This window comes from Carcharhinus amblyrhynchos, chromosome 9 (genome assembly GCF_965287045.1).
Source record: "Carcharhinus amblyrhynchos chromosome 9, sCarAmb.v2.hapA, whole genome shotgun sequence".
Taxonomy (NCBI): domain Eukaryota; kingdom Metazoa; phylum Chordata; class Chondrichthyes; order Carcharhiniformes; family Carcharhinidae; genus Carcharhinus; species Carcharhinus amblyrhynchos.
The window spans coordinates 40216597-40235979 of record NC_137332.1 but is presented as its reverse complement, the minus strand read 5'-3'; the positions used below and the strand labels follow the sequence as shown (position 1 = coordinate 40235979).

At 42.3% G+C, this 19383-nt stretch overlaps 1 protein-coding gene across 1 annotated transcript in view; it reads left to right on the top strand.

Moving 5' to 3' along the window:
- The window catches only part of slc5a9 (solute carrier family 5 member 9), a 59442-nt gene extending 43193 nt beyond the window's left edge, over nt 1-16249 (top strand). The window contains exons 11-14 of the mRNA XM_080195505.1: nt 542-710; nt 5078-5293; nt 10909-11059; nt 13978-16249. Coding sequence (XP_080051631.1) covers nt 542-710; nt 5078-5293; nt 10909-11059; nt 13978-14183 — 742 coding nt within the window. The 3' untranslated portion in view covers nt 14184-16249. The remainder of the gene's footprint in view (nt 1-541; nt 711-5077; nt 5294-10908; nt 11060-13977) is intronic.
- The last annotated feature ends 3134 nt before the right edge of the window (nt 16250-19383 follow it).

Sequence of the window (19383 nt, the reverse complement as noted above, 5' to 3'; positions counted from 1 at the left end):
TGAAATTTTCCCAGTTGACACTTATGACCCAACTGGATTTTTACAAATATCTGACAACCTCATGGTCACTTACAGATACCAACTTTATATTCCAGATCTATTTATTTTAGTTCAATTCAAATTCTCCCTATATCTTCAACCAAGTGTTTGGTCAGTTTTTTTAAAATCTTTCCTTTGTTGGCTTGTTTTCCATTTTTCACCTGCCTACATTCTGCAAAGCACCTTTTATTCCTTTTTTAACCCAAAGTATATATAATGGAGGTTTTGAGAAATCATTCACCATCTTAATGTGATTGTTTGGGGCGTTTGTAATAATAAAAAGATCTCGAGTGTTTTTGCCATGATTAGCCAAGTGTCTATAAATAAAGAAGATAGTTGATGGACAGAAATGGATTAGCATAGAGACCTTGCAGTAGTTACATGGAAGCTGTGTCTGAATGTTATTTCCTATCATTTATCATGGTTATCCTCTCCAGCAGAGGAAATAAGACATTCTGATTACTTTTCTCATGCTTCTGCTTTAATTTCTTTCTTTTGGCAGGGTATTTATTATTTTCCTCGTTGTCGTCAGTATATTGTGGATCCCTATTATTCAGACAGCTAACAGTGGCCAGCTCTTTGACTACATTCAGTCTATTACCAGTTACCTTGCGCCACCAATCACCGCACTCTTCGTTGTGGCAGTGTTCTGGAAGAGAATCAATGAGCAGGTAAGAATCTGCACCACATTTGTTCTTGTGAGACAACTTTCAATTATGTATTTTGAAAGACCTCACTCATAAAGATTGGAGGCTAGCTTCAGCAGAAGGAACATTGGGATATTAAATATCTGTAATTTTAACACCTTTCATCTGGCAATACCAAGCCTGTAAAGAGAAGATTAAGAAGGCTGACCAAAAGCTTAGTTCTTGGTTGACTGAGAGTCTGAACTCAGTTAAAGTAGATAACTTGGTGCTATTCCTGATAAGTGGCACAGTGGTTAGCACTGCTGCCTCACAGCGCTAGGGACCCAGGTTTGATTCCTGGCGTGGATCACTATCTGTGGGGAATTTGCACATTGCCCCCCGTGACTGCATGGATTTCCTCCAGGTGCTCCGGATTCCTTCCACAGTCCAAAGACATGCTGGTTAGGTGCATTGGCCATGCTAAATTCCCCCTCAGCGTACCCGAATCTGGCGAGAGTCTGGCGACTAGGGGATTTTCATAGTGACTTCATTGCAGTGTTAATGAAAGCCTACTTGTAATTAATAAATAAATAAGCTTTAATAGGATTTGTTCCCCAAACAGCATTAGTGAACCAACTGCTTTTTTACGACTGTCTGACTGCCTCATAGCCACTTACTGATACAAGCTTTATTTTCCAGATTTATTTACTTTAACTGAGTTCAGACTCTCAGTCAATCAAGAACCAAGCTTTTGGTCAGCCTTCTTAATCTTCTCTTTACAGGCTTGGTATCGCCAGATGAAAGGTGTTAAAATTATAGATATTTAATACCCCGTTAATGTTCCGTCTGCTGAAGCTAACCTCCAATCTTTGAGTGAGGTCTTTCAAAATACATAATGGAAAAAGTTGTCTCACAGAAAATTCACTCAAAAATAATCCATGCTACTGAAGGGAACATTTTGTCCAGCAAAAATGTACTTTGTTGTTCAGAACCATTCTAATGTCTCCACTCAACTGGCTGAGATACAATCCCATGGGCGTTGACCAAATGGCTATACTCCAGATACAAGTGTAGATATTATTGGATGGATATCTAATGTGTGATTATTACTGTCAAGCCCCAATTCTATTTTACTCTAATTCTACCTATATATAATTTTCCAACACTGAAAACATGATCATGAACTTTGTTTTTTTTATCCATTCTGGTGTGATGACACTGAACTTTATGGTGATGGCTCCATCATCAAACCATTTGATATCATGGACCCTTTATCCAATTTCTCTTTTATATTTGTGTTTTTTTTCTGAGTGGATAGAACTGTGTTCAAAAAACCTGTGGGACAGAATTTTATGATTCCCCAGCCAGTGGGATTACAAATGGAGACAGCCTGTAAAGTTCCCCAGACAGCCTTCCCTATGTCCTTAATAAAAACAAATTACTACAGGTGCTGGAATCTGAAACCAAAAGAGAAAATGGTGGAAAATCTCAGCAAAGCTTTGACGAAGGGTCCAGACCTGAAACGTCAGCTCCTTTCTCTCCTTGCAGATGCTGCCAGACTTGCGAAGATTTTCCAGTACAATGTTAGCAAGTGTGAGATTATCCACTTTGGCAGGAATAATAGTAGGAGGGATTACTATTTAAAGGGTGAAAAGCTGCAGCATGCTACGGTGCAGAGGGACCTGGGGGTCCTTGTGCATGAGTCGCAAAAACCCAGCCTGCAGGTGCAGCAGGTGATCAAGAAGGCAAATGGGATGTTGGCCTTTATAGTGAGGGGGATTGAATATAAAAGTAGGGAGGTCTTGCTGCAACTGTACAGGGCACTGGTGAGGCTGCAGCTGGAGTACTGAGTGCAGTTTTGGGTTGCCGCACTTGCGCAAGGATATTTTGGCCTTGGAGAGAGTGCAGAGGAGGTTCACTAGGCTGATACCAGAGATGAGGGGGTTGGACTATGAAGAGAGGCTGAATAGACTGGGTCTGTACTCGTTGGAGTTTAGAAGGATGAGGGGGGATCTTATAGAGACGTATAAGATAATGAAGGGGATGGATAGGGTAGAGGTAGAGAGATTCTTCCCACACAGAAAGGATAGCAGGACTAGAGGGCACAGCCTCAAGATAAGGGGTGGGGGGGGGGCACAGTTTAGAACAGAGTTGAGGAGGAACTTCTTCACCCAAAGGGTGGTGAATCTCTGGAATTCTCTGCCTGTTGAAGTGGTGGAGGCTACCTCACTAAATATATTTAAGACACGGGTAGATAGGTTTTTGGTAGGCAAGGGAATTAAGGGTTATGGGGAGAAAGCGGGAAAGTGGAACTGAGCCACTTCAGATCAGCCATGATCTTATTGAATGGCGGGGCAGGCTCGAAGGGCTAGATGGCCTAATCCTGCTCCTATTTCTTATGTTCTTATGTTCTCTTTTGGTTCCCAAAGCCCTTCCTATTCCCAACCTGTCAATGGGATGGGCAAGGCCTAGGCCAGCCTGCAGACTCTTGTGCCAAGTCAGCCTAATTGAGACCCTTAAGTGGGCAATTAATGGTCACTTAAGAGCTGTTTTCCACCCACCCTCAATTTTGAGGCTGGCGGGAGGGGTTCAAGGAGGGGTGGGGAGAGGAATCCCTGCTTATGTGGGAAAGATGGGATGACACATTCAATGGCCTCCTTTCCGCACCTCCCCAGATCTCACCTCTCCAGCCTGCAATGAAACCACCTGCAATTTCCTGCGCCAGGTCTTAGAATCTGAGATCTGGGAACTGCTTGTAATAAGAAGTCTCACAACACGAGGTTAAAGTCCAACAGGTTTATTTGGTAGCACAAGCCACTAGCTTTCAGAGCGCTGGTTGTTCCTTCATCAGGTGAATGGGATTTCAGTTACAAACAGGGCATATAAAGACACAAACTCAATTTACAAAATATTGGTTGGAGTGCGAGTCTTTACAGATAATCAAGTCTTAAAAGGTACAGACAATGCGAGTGGAGAGAGGGTTAAGCACAGGTTAAAGAGATACGTATTGTCTTCAGCCAGGACAGTTAGTGAGATTTTGCAAGCCCAGGCAAATCGTGGGGGTTACAGATAGTGTGACATGAAACCAAGTTCCTGGTTGAGGCCGTCCTTGTGTGTGGAACTTGGCTTTCAGTCTCTGCTCAGTGATTCTGCTTTGTCATGTGTCATGAAGGCTGCCTTAGAGAATGCTTACCTGAAGATCAGAGGCTGAATGCCCGTGACCGCTGAAGTGTTCCCCAACAAGAAGAGAACATTCTTTCCTGGTGATTGTTGAGTGGTGTTCATTCATCATTGTCGTAGTGTCTGCATGGTCTCCCCAATGTAGCAAGCCTCGGGACATCCTTTCCTGCAGCATATCAGATAGACAACGTTAGCCAAGTTGCATGTGTATGTACAGTGTACCTGGTGGATGGTGTTTTCATGTGAGATGATCCGGCATGTCTTGCAGAGGTTGCTGTGGCGGGGTTGTGTGGTGTCGTGGTCACTGTTCTCCTGAAGGCTGGGTAGCTTGCTGGGGACAATGTCTGTTTAAGGTTGTGTGGTTGTTTGAAGACAAGAAGTGGGGGTGTGAGGACGGCCTTGGCAAGATGTTCATCTCCATCAATGACATGTTGAAGGCTCCGGAGAAGATGTTGTAGCTTCTCCGCTCGGGGGAAGTATTGGACGACGAAGGGTACTCTGTCCACCATATCCCATGTTTATCTTCTGAGGAGGTCAGTGCGGTTTTTCGCTGTAGCGCGTCGGAACTGTCGATTGATGGGTCGAGTGCCATATCCTGTTCTTACGTTCAAAATCTCACTAACTGTCCTGGCTGGAGACAATACGTATCTCTTTAACCCGTGCTTAACCCTCTCTCCACTCACATTGTCTGTACCTTTAAGACTTGATTACCTGTGAAGACTCGCATTTTGTAGATTGAGTTTGTGTCTTTATATACCCTGTTTGTGAACTGAAATCCCACTTACCTGATGAAGGAGCAGCGCTCTGAAAGCTAGTGGCTTGTGCTACCAAATAAACCTGTTGGACTTTAACCTGGTATTGTGAGACTTCTTACTGTATTTACCCCAGTCCAACGCCGGCATTGCCACATCATGACTACTTGTAGTTCCAGTCTTGGCCACTGCAGGAATATATCTGTTTGAAACAAAGTAGCAGGGATGAGTTGCACTATCGCAGATTGTGCACAATTACTTTACTTGAGTAAGAGATTGTGACATGATTATCCAATACAAACACATAAAAAATAATGACATTTTGCACTGTACTTTGTTCAAAGTTATCCCCCAAAAGCAACTCCTCACCTGGTGGCTAATAACATAGACTGTAAATGTTATACCCTTATTATAAATTGTCTTTGCTGGAAATGGTATTTAATAAAAGCAGTGGAACGTGTCTTTTTTTAAACCTCACAGGGTGCATTCTGGGGCCTTATGGCAGGACTCATCATCGGTCTTGTTCGAATGATCATGGAGTTTGTTTATGGAGTGCCATCATGTGGTGAAGCGGATCCCAGGCCCAGTGTTCTCAAGGATGTGCATTACCTCTATTTTGCTATAATACTATTTGGATTATCTTTAATAATTATCATCATTGTCAGCCTATTAACCCCAGCAATTAAGGAAGAGAATGTACGTAACAGGTATTCTGCATTTCACTGACCTGTCAAAGAAACTGCATCCTTTTTTCACTTTAGCGTTAGTTATAAAGTTATTTTCCATTACTGAAGTGCAATCCAAATGCTTACCTGGATCTCGTTAGGTTTTCTTTTCAGGAATTTTAGTGTATTGTCCATAAGATCTATTTATATTACATCTGAAGCCAATAGATATATGGATTTTTCTTATTTCATCTTAGATTGTTGTCTTTCTATTTTCCATTTTACTGGTATTGAAAACCCAACCCAAGCATCAGAAGAATTGCAGAATCCTTACAGTGCAGAAGGAGGCCATTCAGTTTGCACCAACCCTTATCCAGACCCTATCCCCATAGCCCCACGTATTTATCCCACTAATCCCCCTAACCTACACATCTTGGGACACTAAGGGGAAATTTAGCATGGCCAATCAACCTAACGGACACATCTTTGAACTGTGGGACGTGGTGAGAATGTGCAAAGTCCACACAGACAGTCATCCAAGGCCAGAATTGAACCTGGGTTTCTGCACTGTGAAGCAGCAGTGCTAACTACTGTGCCTCCCACTATTTCATGATTGAGCTCCTCCACTGCAGTTTCTTGCTCTGTACCATGTTGAACCAACACTTACATTTCTGGATTGGAAGAAAACCAATTTGTTCTTCATATGGGAGAGGTAACAAATTGATTGGGACTACATACATGAATCTTTGGAACTTCTTATCCCCAAAGACTTTGGATGATTAGTCATTGAGTATGTTCAAGACAGATTGATAGATTTTCAGGCATTAACTGATGAAGAAATACGGAGATAGGGAGGAGGTAGAGTTGAGTTAGACATGATCTAACTCAGTAGTGAAGGAGGCTCATGGGGACCATGTGGCTGTACTTCAGCTCTGACTTCTAACGTACTCAAAAGGTGCTAGCGCTGATTTATGGCATAATTATCTAAGCAGTCATGAAGAAAGGATTCATGGTGCCAGCTTGAATCAATCACTATTCCACTGTGAAATGAAGATGGGATTTTACATCATGATCAAAAAGATACTTAATATGTTTTATAATCAGACTTTAGCTGCTATGCAGTGCTGAAGCAGTTTTAATCTTTTGCTCCCCCCTCATGGAGCTAAAGTTGTGTGTTAACTCCAAGATCTTAATGCTTCACTTTTCTTTGATCCTTATATGTGGAGAAATTTCTATATTCCATAGCATTCTTAGGTGTCGTGATAATGTCACTGGACTAATAATAACTCGGGCTAATGCTCTGGGAACAAAGGTTCAGATCCCACCCTGGGATGGGCCTAACATTCATGAATCTTTCATGACAAGAGTCAGAGCACACGGAGTAAGAGGTCAGATAGCAGAATTGAAGTAGGTCTACAAGCTGGCTAACAGAGTAAGGGGAGTTTTTTTTGGAGGGACAGAAAGTGGGAAGTAGAGTTCCACATGGATCTGTGCTGGGACCACTTTTGTTCAACTGTAAATGTAAATTATTTGGACTCAAATTTTGGAGAAGGAAAAGGGAGAAGGCTGTTTTCATTGGCAAAGGGAGGAATGCAATGTTAAATCCTATGAAAAGTCTTTGGCTTGGAATCCCAATATTATCCAGCCCACCTCCAGGATTCTGTCATTTTGAACTCAGGACCGGTCTTCATCAATGAAGTATATATATGCATCAATGTATGTTTGAACAGATATGTCAAACATTTAAAATACTCTAGAGGTATGATTTGGTATTTTCAGTATCCGTAGACTAGTGTTAGCTTGTCTTGTGACACAGCAGGTAGTGTCCCTACCTCTGAACCAGAAGCTTCAGGTTCAAGTACCAGTCCAGCACTTAATGGCCACAGAATATGCATTTAAAACCTGCTTTGTCTGTCTCATGCCATCAGACATGGAAAACCTTTAAGTCTAAGTCTAACAGTGCACACAGCCATTAAATAAGTGTAAATTGGACAGAAATCCATAGATTTGAGTTATAGTGCCGCCTTTTGGTTACATTCTACCCATCGCTTCTCAGCCTTTTGACTAGGATCAAGTGTAGTATTGACATGCTGCACTTGGTTGAAGTCATTGGGTTGCAATTCAGCTTCATTTGAAGCAATTTTTTAAAGCGGCATCTCGGCCTTTTGGCTAAGATGCAAATCATATCAAGCCTTCGAGGAGGAGCTATACCTACTCCAATCAGCTTGGATCATGCAGATCAAGCCCAAGACAGGAGGTGAGAGCCCTGTCTTGTCAGCCTGGATCGGGAATGTCCCAACTTGTTGGGACTCTGAATTGGCTTTAATTTGACTTGATTGGATTGGAACAAAGTAAACAAAAAAAAATCTACCCAGTGACAATGGACCATTTTTATAACTTGCTTCACACTTGTAGAGATACTACTATTTGTATGAAACTACTACTTCTAGGTGGTTCTTTTACCCTTAGTGAAGTCCCCTTACTTAAGAAAGGATGTAAATGCAGTAGAGGACATACAGAGAAGGTTCATTAGATTGATTCCAGGGATGAAAGACTTGTCTTGTGAAAAGATATTGAGTAGTTTATGCCTGTACTCGCTAGAGTTTAGAATGAGAGGAGATCTAATTGAAGTATATAAGATGCTAAAGGGGGTGACAGGGTAAATATAGAGCATATGTTCCACTTTGTTGGATATTCTAGAACTTTAAGCTAAGAATGGCAGACATAAAACAGAAACGAGGAGGAATTGCTTCACTCAAAGGGTTGTGAATCTGGAATTCTCTTCCCCACAGAGCAGTAGATGCCAAAACACTAAATTTTAAGGCAGAGACAAATAGGTTTTTAATTAGTAGCGGGATGAGGGGTTATGCAGAGCGAGCAGGAAGGTGGAATTGAGGCCAAGATTACATCAACCATGATTGTATTAAACATTGGAGCTCAAGGGGCTGCATTGCCTAATCCTGCACTTAGTTATCTTCTTATGTAAACTGTCATCCCATAAACATTCACATTCAGCTACAACTGTGCTGTAATGGGCCATATAAAGAAGGCCTTTGATGCAGTGCCTTGCAAGAGACTTGCGAGAGAAGTTATGGCTTGTGGAATAAAGGGGAACATAGCGATGTGGATGCAAAATTGGCTGAATGATAGGAAGCAGAGAGTGGGGTTATGGGGATAGGACCAAGGTGGGATTGTTGTCTGAGCAGACTTGATGGGCCAAATGGCCTCCTTCTGTATGTAGGGTTTCAATGATTCTGTAATGGTCAATGGATGTTTTTGGGACTGGAGAAAGGTTTGTAATAATGTTCCCCAGGGGGTGGGATTGAGACCTTTTCTTTTCCTGATATATATGAATGATCTGGGTCTTTCCAAGCTTGTGGATGATGCAAAAGTTGGAACTATTGTAAACTGTGAAAAGGATAGTGTAGAACTTCAAAAGGACTTAAGTAGAGTAGACAGGTAGATGGCAGATGAAGTTCAATGTGGAGAAGTATGAGCCAATACAGACATGATGGGCCAACTGTCCTCCTGAACCATAACGATTTTGCGATAACAGAGGGAATCTGTGACATCAGAACTTTGCAATACCTTTTAAAAAATAAGTTTTTTTCAGAAAGTGAACTATGTTCAAAAACCATCATTCTCCCATGATTCGCATGTATTGGCAATGCAGGGAGTTGGGGGGGTGGGGAGTTGGGACTGACGATCAAGAGGCTGGCGATGGGGGTGGGGGGGGGGAAACAGTGACGCACAAGTCAACCGATCTCCCAGTATCCTGGGAGATCAGCGCATGCACAGTGGTCCCCTTAACACTCTGATGCCGGCTTCTCAAGTGAGATTAAACTCCGCCCCTCTCACCCTACCAGTGTAAATCCCTGGGCAGATTCTGTGATGCAGAATGCTGGAAATTTATTGAACTAAACTCACCCAAGAAACCTCTTGTTCCTGCCCACTTAGTTTTTCTTTAATGGAAATCGCACCCGATATCTCCAACAGTGCAGTATTCCTTCTGGACTGCCCTGGTGTGTCAGCTTTGACTTCTGTGGTCAAATCCTGGAGTGGGAATTGAATCCCGTGACTCCGAGATAAAAATATTACCCACTGAACCACAGCTGACACGTCTGTCCTTCAAGAAATTAACTTGTATTTTGTTTGCTTTTCTTAAAAGCTTTATTAGCCTGTGTTGCTTTTTCAGTGATTTGTGTGCACCCAAGATAACTTCTCTTCTCTATCCCAGTTGGACACTTATTTCCCAAGGCATTTGTGATTCTCTTTGTTTTCTCATCAAAATGTATGTTGATATCTTTCTATAATTTGTTCCTGTGTTACTCTATTAGCTACAACCACAGTTTAGTGTTGACTACAAAATTTGAAATTATAATTACAATTCTCAAGTCCATGATCAGCTAACAGCAGCTCGAGCACTAACATCTGAAAAACGACACTTCCCAACTTTTACCAATATGGGTAACAACTTTTAACCCCATACTCTGTTTTGCAGCCAGCTCTTATTCATTCTATTACTTGTTCCCTGACACCTCTGCCAGAATTTTACCGCTCCGCCTGCCCCAGGAAGTGAAGCAGGCAAGGGGTGGACCATGGAAAAGTCTGTTCACCTCGGGTGGGAATTTACAAAAAATTTTTGTGATGAGCAAGGCCATAAGATCCCACCCACATCTTCTGGTTTTAGCCATGGCTATACTATGTGGCACCACATCCAAAGCTTTTTGTAGATCTAATGGATTATGTCTACAGCTTTGCCATTATCAACTCTTTCTGCTAGTTATTTCAGAGAGTTCAATAACGTTGGTCAAGTATGACCTACTTTTTTGAGGTTCCAGTTACTCTACTACTAATTTTCTAGGTGGTACTTCTATTGCAAATTTGTGCGACAGTCTATTATTTTTCCTCTAATCTTTAACCAAGATGCATTAAACATCATCATTGCACGTTGGCAAACAGGGTGTTGAGTTTAATTGGTTTGCAGCAAAATCTCTTTTTCAAAGTTAATTTTTTAGTCACAAGTAGGCTTACATTAACACTGCAATGAAGTGACTGTGAAATTTGCCTAGTCGCCATACTCCGACACCTGTCCGGGTACACTGACAGAGAATTTAGCTTAGCCGATGCACCTAACCAGCACATCTTTGGACTGTGGGAGGAAACCGGAGCACGCAGAGGAAACCCATGCAGACACGGGGAGAATGTGCAAGCTCCACACAGACAGACAGTAACCCAAACCGGGAATCGCACCTGTGTCCCTGGCGCTGTGAAGCAGCAGTGCTAACTGTGTCACCTCTTATACAGAGTGCACGTGAATTTATTTCCATTCAGACTGCCTACTGATTGTGACTCATAAATCCAGAAACAAAATTCCACCAATGATAACATGCCAGGGGACCAAAGCAATGACACATTTGCTTTTGAAGATCTTGTTTATATCAGTTCTGCTGCAGTAAACACCCTGTTTTATCTTCCATTCAACTCAAGGTTGAAGTAGTCTGTGGCCAGTATTTTGTCAAATGAATTAAGTTTTTAAAAAAATTATTGTGCAGTCTTGACACCAAAAAAGAAACTGCATGTATGGTTTACTGAAGTCAATATAATTCACAGAGTAAATGACTGCATTGTTTGATATTTCCAAAGCTGGCTCGATTAACGTGGTGGACTAGACGTGACATAATCTTCAAGATTGAAATGCATAATACCGCAAATCAGCCAAAGAAAGTTGAAGAATCTGTTGAGAATAATGATGAAGTGCAATCTATTGCAGAGACTGAAGATCTACCCAAAGCAGGTAGATGAACAATGATTTTCTGATAGTATTGTCACATGCTAAGAAGAGAAGGGATAGGACCGATAAAAGGTGAGGGGGGAAAGGTTTGTGTAGAACCAGAAGAAATGGCGGAGGTGCTTAACGAGTACTTCGCCTCAGTATTCACGGTGGAAGCCGATCTGGGAGATTTTGTTATGGATTTGCAGCAGATGGAAAGGATTGAGTACGTGAATATTAAAGGGGAGGATGTGTTGGAACTTTTGAATTCTATCAAGGTAGATAAGTCGCCGGGACCAGATGGGATGTACCCCAGGATACTGTGGGAGGCGAGGGAAGAGATTGCAGAGCCCCTGGCGATGATCTTTGCGTCGTCAATGGAGACGGGAGAGGTTCCAGAGGATTGGAGGATTGCGGATGTAGTTCCTATTTTTAAGAAAGGGAACAGAGATAGCCCGGGAAATTACCGACCGGTGAGTCTGACCTCAGTGGTTGGTAAGCTGATGGAGAGGCTTCTGAGGGACAAGATTTACGAACATTTGGAGAGGTTTGACATGATCAGGAATAGTCAGCATGGATTTGTCAAGGGCAGGTCGTGCCTTACAAGCCTAGTTGAGTTCTTCGATAATGTGACTGAACACATTGACGAAGGAAGTGCCGTGGACGTAGTGTACATGGACTTCAGCAAGGCGTTTGATAAGGTCCCCCATGCAAGACTTCTTGAGAAGGTGAGAGGGCATGGGATCCAAGGGCCTTTGGCCTTGTGGATCCAGAACTGGCTTGCCTGCAGAAGGCAGAGAGTGGTTGTGGATGGGGCTTTTTCTGAATGGAGGTCAATCACCAGCGGAGTGCCTCAAGGATCTGTTCTGGGACCCTTGTTGTTTGTCATTTTCATAAATGACCTGGATGAGGAAGTGGAGGGATGGGTAAGTAAGTTCGCTGATGACACGAAGGTCGGTGGTGTTGTGGATGATCTGGAAGGATGGCAAAAGTTGCAGCAGGACATAGATAGGATGCAGGACTGGGCGGAGAAGTGGCAGATGGACTTCAACGCGGATAAATGTGTTGTCGTCCATTTTGGCAGAACCAACGGGATGAACGAGTACACTATTAAGGGCAGAAGTCTGAGTAGTGTTGAGGAGCAGAAGGATCTTGGGGTCCGGGTCCACAGGACTCTTAAATCGGCCTCGCAGGTGGAGGAGGTGGTCAAGAAGGCGTATGGTGTACTGGCCTTCATTAATCGAGGGATTGAGTTTAGGAGTCGGGAGGTAATGCTGGAACTTTATAAGACCCTTGTCAGGCCTCATTTGGAGTATTGTGCGCAGTTCTGGTCGCCTCACTATAGGAAAGATGTAGAAGCTATTGAAAGGGTGCAGAGGAGATTTACAAGGATGTTGCCTGGACTGGGAGGCATGCCTTATGAAGTTAGGTTGAGGGAGCTGGGACTCTTTTCCCTGGAGAGACGAAGGTTGAGAGGCGACCTGATAGAAGTTTACAAAATGTTGAGAGGAATAGATAGGGTGGACTCTCAGAGGCTATTTCCCCGGTTTGAAATGGTCGCTACGAGAGGACACAGATTTAAGGTGCGGGGAGGGAGGTTCAGAAGTGATGTTAGGGGTAAGTTTTTCACTCAGAGGGTGGTGAGTGAATGGAATCGGCTGCCGTCAGTGGTGGTGGAGGCGAACTCGCTGGGGTCTTTTAAAAGACTTCTGGATGAGTATATGGGGTTTAATGAGATTGAGGGTTATAGATAGGTCTGTAGGTTGGTAGGTGATGTGGTCGGCGCAACTTGTGGGCCGAAGGGCCTGTTTGTGCTGTAGTGTTCTATGTTCTATGTTCTATGTTCTATGCTAACCATTAGCCATAGTAATCTATCCAGTAATTCCAGCCCAAAGAGGACATGCATTCTGTCCTACAAATGCCAGTGACCTGTGATTCAAATCAAATCTGCTTTCCAGAAAGAAAATTCATTATAGCCAAAGGATAAGACTAAGAAGGGAGAAGGAGGTCTGGATCAAAAAGATATAAAAGCAAAAACAATATGGAATATTGGTGATTTTTATAGAAAATAGGGAATAAAAAGCTGTGTTTTAAAGTCTTGCTGTGTAACTTGCAGTATGTGTAATCCTGATCAGGCTAATAATGGAACATCTAGGATCTTAATGAAGATTAGGACCTAACATATTTCTCCTAGGCTGATGAGATATAAGGAATGAAAGGAATCAGAGGAATTATGGAGAAGCAGGATTAATCCATATCAAATTAATCACAGAATGAAAAACAGAGGAATTAAGGGTAGGATTCTCTGGCCATCCCCTCAGCATTTTTCTTGGCAGCAGGAGTGGACTCACTGTTTGCTGGTGGTGGAATCTTCTGATCCTGCCACTATCAATGGAAATTCTGTTCCAGCCACCCCACATCACTGGGAAACCTGTGGCAGGGACTGCCCCACCAGCGGGACCAGATAATCCCACTGGCCTGAATGGCTAGAAAATTCCAACCTAAAAGAGAAAAGAGACGTAAGAAAAAGCTAAAATTAGAATTCTGAGATCTTCTAAGATCTCTAACAAAAATATTATGTGTCGGAATGAGATTGAACGGTTGGAATTGTTACCTTTCTTGATCAGAGAAATTAATTAGCATCGCAATTGTCTCATTAGTAAATTCCAATTCTAATGTTCCATGACAAGATTAGTGTGTGAACCCAGAAAGTTCTAAAAAAAGATTTTATGGGTGTAATGTTGTTTATGCAAACAATGATGGTAATCAACCAGCAATTTCTAACACTGCATATGTCATTGAGACTTGGTGTGTCTCCAGCAAGTTTATTGTTGTTCCCCAGAATTTGGTCATTTGTTATTACATTTCCTTTGAGACACAAGGTTTGTTTATTGCAGCTGTTCATTTCATTAAATTTTACTGTTTTATTTCTGTTGAAACAGAGGAACCTCCCCAATGGAAGAAAATACTTTTTTGTTTGTGTAGCCTCAGAGTAGAGCAGAAACAGGAACTCACAGAAGAAGAATACATCGCCTTGCAGAAAAGGTTAACCAGCATTGAAGAGAAACCTCTGTGGCGAAAAGTGTGCAATATAAATGCTATTATTCTGTTGGCAATTAATGTCTTCTGCTGGGCATACTTTGGATAAGAGGAGTTTTTGGGATCTTATTTAGTGCAGGATCTGTGTTTTTTTACCTTGTTGGTGAAATAATTGTTTCTAATAATATGTTTATGGCCACAGCTATTTAAATGTTCATTTTTGTATTACTGATTGATGCAGCTAAACATTATTTCTGTTGTGCCAGATAATTTTGTAAAGCTTAAAGTGACACTTTTCTGAACTAAACATTATTATTGCAATTATAAGCGACTGCAAGTAGCTCAATTAAAGCAACCTTTCCAGGGATGCATATTTTTAAAAAGAGAAACTGAATTTTATATAAGAATGGAAAGGTAACACTCATTTTTCTCAATTTTTTCTTGTCCCTTCACCTCGACTTTGATGTTTTAAATTTTAACTTCAGCTTTTCTGTCCAATCATTCTAAACAATTATTTTTGTCATCATCCACTTATTGTAAATTAGTTGAAATATTTCTCACTAAATCAGTGAAAGACCATTCGTCTGCTTTTGTAAAATTAATATCTCATTAAAATTTTGTCAGGGCAGAATTCTTAAGTGAGGATTCAGGAACAGAGATATCTGATGGTATCAGTGTACAAATCATAGAAGGTGACAGAGTGTATTGAGAAAGTGGTTAAAAGAATGCAGGATACTGGTCTATATAAATAGAGGCCAAGGGTACAACACGGTGGCACAGTGGTTAGCACTGCTGCCTCAGACCGCCAGGGATCTGGGTTCAATTCATGGCTTGGGTCACTGCCTATACGGAGTCTGCATGTTCTCTCTCCATCTGCACGGGTTTCCTCCGGATCCTCCGGTTTCCTCCCACAGTCTGAAAGATGTGCTGGTTAGGTTCACTGACCATGATAAATTTTACTTCAGTGTACCTGAACAGGTATTGGAGTGTGGCGACTGGGGGATTTTCACAGTAACTTCATTGCAGCGTTAATGTAAGCCTACTTGTGACACTAATAAGTAAACTTTACAAAGCACTGGTTCAGCCTCTACTGAAGTACTTTATCCTATTCTGGTCACCACATTTCAGGAAGGATGCATAAGTACTGGAGAGCATGCAGAAAAGATTTGCAAGAATGGTCCAGGGATGATAAACCTCAGTTATATGAATAGATTGGAGAAGGCGGGGTTGGTGTCTTTGGAGAAGGGAAGGTTGAGATTAGATTTGATACAACTCCAGGCAAAGTAGACAGAGACTATCCCCACTGGTGGATGACTTCAAGAACTGGATGACATCACTATAAGGTGATATGGAACTAGGCTAGGATTTTACCAACATGCCGTGAGTTCTGACAAATGCAGAACCTGATAGAGCGAGAAACAGAGGCTAGTACTTTCTGGCCATTGTTGCTAGCAGGATCTTATGGTCCTGTCGATGACGCACCCCCACCATGGGTTTCCCGGGGGCGAGGGATATATTCAACAGAAAGCTCTTATCAATGGCGGGGCCACAAGATCGCTCCGCCGGCCAAGTTGATGACTTTCCATTAAAATTCTAAGGGAAAGCTAGATACAGCAGAAGCTAGTCTGTCAGGCCCAGAAAATATCACCCGAGTCTTTGAAACCCTGTGGAAATGTCCTTTGAAACTTGTGCGTTCAAAAGTAACTACAAAAGTTAAGCCCACACATTAATAAGAAGAACTAGTAACCACGAGATATACTTCAATTTTTGCAATTAGAAAAATTGATATTTGTCAGCCAAAATGAATATATGTTATAAGGCTGGAGAAGTTTTGTGAAGGAAAATACAGATTCTAAAGCTGTCACCCAAGAAGGATATTGTGAAATGGTCTTCTGGCTTTCAGTATGATTAAGATAGCAATTTATGTCAGTGAAATTTCAGACAAGCCATATTCTAACATGGCTAAACAGTATCTTGTCCAACGAACTTGAGGACTGTCAAAGTAACAGATGTCTTAAAAATTATTTGTTAAATGATGTTCCTTTTAAATGTAAGATCTTTGAAGGGTTTTGTAAGTACATTTTTAATTTTACATGTACAATCCTTGAAGTACTCACTCTAACACTGAAACTGATTTATTCAAGTAGCTTCTAGCAGTAAAAATACAGCTGCCAATTCTGTTTTACTTTTTTTTTAAAGAATTTCTGAACTGAATGCTTGGCTCACAATAACTTGATTTTATTTTTCTTCATGAAGCAGGTTTAGAGTAATAAGTTTAGTTTATTACAAATAGAAATGTAATGGGATTTGGTTAGTAATTATTTTATTGATTCCCCATTAAGAAATCGATAAGGTAAGTTTGGGGTACCCAAAAATAAAGCTAAGCAAGCCAAATTCATGGATAGCTTAGCTGTGTAATATAAATGAAATTTGGTCTATGTGCAACATTTGGATCAGCAATGCACCCCCCTTCCCTGAGCATTATTCATTTTGAGTATTGCTGAATCAATGGTTAGCCATATAGATGATCTGGAGGAGGGAACCGAGTGTAGGGTGTCGAAATTTGCTGATGACACCAAGATTGGGGGAAAGGCAAATTGTGCGGAGGGTGTGGAGAGTCTGCAGAAGGATCTAGATAGGCTGGGCGAATGGGCCAGGAAATGGCAAATGGAATTTAATGTTGGCAAGTGTGAGGTGGTCCACTTTGGTAGGAAGAATGGTAGGAAGGACTATTACTTACGTGGCGAAAAACTGCAGCAGGCGACGGTGCAGAGGGACCTCGGGGTCCTTGTGCATGAGTCGCAAAAACCCAGCGTGCAGGTGCAGCAGGTGGTCAGGAAGGCGAATGGGATGCTGGCCTTCATAGCGAGGGGGATTGAATATAAAAGTAGGGAGGTCTTGCTGCAGCTGTATAGGGCATTGGTGAGGCCGCAGCTGGAGTACTGTGTGCAGTTTTGGGCGCCGCACCTGCGCAAGGATATTTTGGCCTTGGAGGGAGTGCAGAGGAGGTTTACTAGGCTGATACCGGAGTTGAGGGGGTTGAGCTATGAGGAGAGGCTGAATAAACTAGGCTTGTACTCGTTAGAGTTTAGAAGAATGAGGGGAGATCTCATTGAGACGTATAAGATGATGAATGGGATGGATAGGATAGAGGTGGAGAGACTCTTCCCGCTCAAAAAAGACAGTAGGACTAGGGGGCACAGCCTCAAGATAAAGGGGGGGCGGTTCAGAACGGAGTTGAGGAGGAACTTCTTCACTCAAAGGGTGGTGAATCTCTGGAATTCTCTGCCCGTTGAAGTGGTGGAGGCTGCCTCGCTAAATATTTTTAAGAAGCGGGTTGATGGGTTTTTGATAAGAGAAGGGATTAAGGGTTATGGGGAGAGGGCGGGAAAGTGGAACTGAGCCACGACAGATCAGCCATGATCTTATTGAATGGCGGGGCAGGCTCGAAGGGCCAGATGGCCTACTTCTGCTCCTATTTCTTATGTTCTTATGTTCTTAAAGCTGACCGTTAGAGACTTGTGTTCACACTTACCATCTATTAACACAGGGTGTTTAACTTTCCATCATACTCCCACAGTAATAAATGTATTTGTGTAGAAATGAAGCTGTGTAATTCTTATGAAACTGACTGACCATCATTCATAGAATCCCTACAGTGCAGAAAAAGGCCATTCGGCCCATTGAGTCTGCAATCCCATCCAGGTCCTATCCCCATAGCTCCATGCATTTACCCTAGCTAGTCCCATGACAACAAGGGGCAATTTAGCAAGGCCAATCAACCTAACCCACATATCCTTGAATTGTGGGATGACACCAGAGCACCCGGGGGAAACTCACGCAGACACAGGGAGAATGTGCAAACTTGGTGTGCACAAACAGTGATCCAAGCCAGGAATCAAAACCAGGTCCCTGGCACTGTGAAGCAGCAGTGCTAACCACTGTGCCACCTTGTTCAGAGGCCAGTAGTATCAGAGGGTACACACCACCTAAGTGAGATATTACAATAAGTTTTATGAAACAATGTATAAATGAATTCATAATTTCATTTCTCATAATGTTCCTGAAAGTGTACTCGATCTACATACAGGGTTGGTTGCAATTAAAGTTTACATTTAATCCTCGCAGTATGTTTTGCAATTTGTTGGGTATGGCTAGTCAAAAAGTGAAAAGTTCTTGACAGACTTGGAGCTGCTGCCACTTCTTCTTAGAATATTTTATTAAAAGTAGTTATAATTGAGGCTTTCTCTGAGGTCCTCACATCACAGATGCTAGACTCCAGCCAAATCAAATCAATCCATCTGATATCAAGAAACGGCTGAGCACACTGAATACAACAAAGACCCTGGACACCAACAACATCCCAGCAGCGGTGCTGAAGACTTGTGCTACAGAACTAGTTGCACCTGTAGCCAGTTGTTGTGCTACAGCTGGAAACAGGCGTAGGAAAATGGACAAGGTATGTCCTATCTACAAAAGGCAGAACAAACCCATTCGGCTAACTGCCTTGTCAGTCAACTTATAGATCCCTACAGTGCAGAAGAGGCCATTCGGCCCATTGAGTCTGCATCGACTCTCTGACCGAGCATCTTGACTAGGTCCTCTATCCTGTCCTGTCCCTGTACACATTCATCATGGCTAATCCATCTAACCTAGATATCTTGGGACACTAATGAACAATTTAACATAGCCAATCCACCTATCGTGCACATCTTTGGAATGTGGGAGAAAGCAGGAGCAACTAAAACAAACCACGCAGACACAAGGAGAATGTGCAAACTCCACACCGTTATCCAAGGCCGGAATTGAACATTGTTGTGAGGCAGTAATGCCACTGTGCCTCCTTCAGTCTACTGTCAATCACCTACAAAATGCGTTGCACTAACTCTCCAAGGCTTCTTAAACAGCATTTTCCAAACCCATGATCTCTTGCCCAGCTGAAGAAGGGCAGCTGGCACATGGGAACACCACTACCTTTCTATGCCATTCCCAGGCATGGACCATCGTGACTTGGAAACACTTTGCTGTTCCTTCACTATCACTGGATCAAAATACTGGCATTCACTCCGTAACAGTACTGTGGATGGATCCACACCACAGGAGATGCAGACATTCAAGAAGGGGATTCAGCATCACCTTCTCAGGGGCAATGAAGAATGGTCAGTGAATGATGCATGCATCCCATGAATGAATAAAAAAGTAGGACATTTCAACTATTGTAATTATATAGATGAATGTTTATAATGAGTAAAAGAATGTTAGCAGTGTGTTCATTTAACATGAAAGCAAGGAATCAATAGTTCTTCACA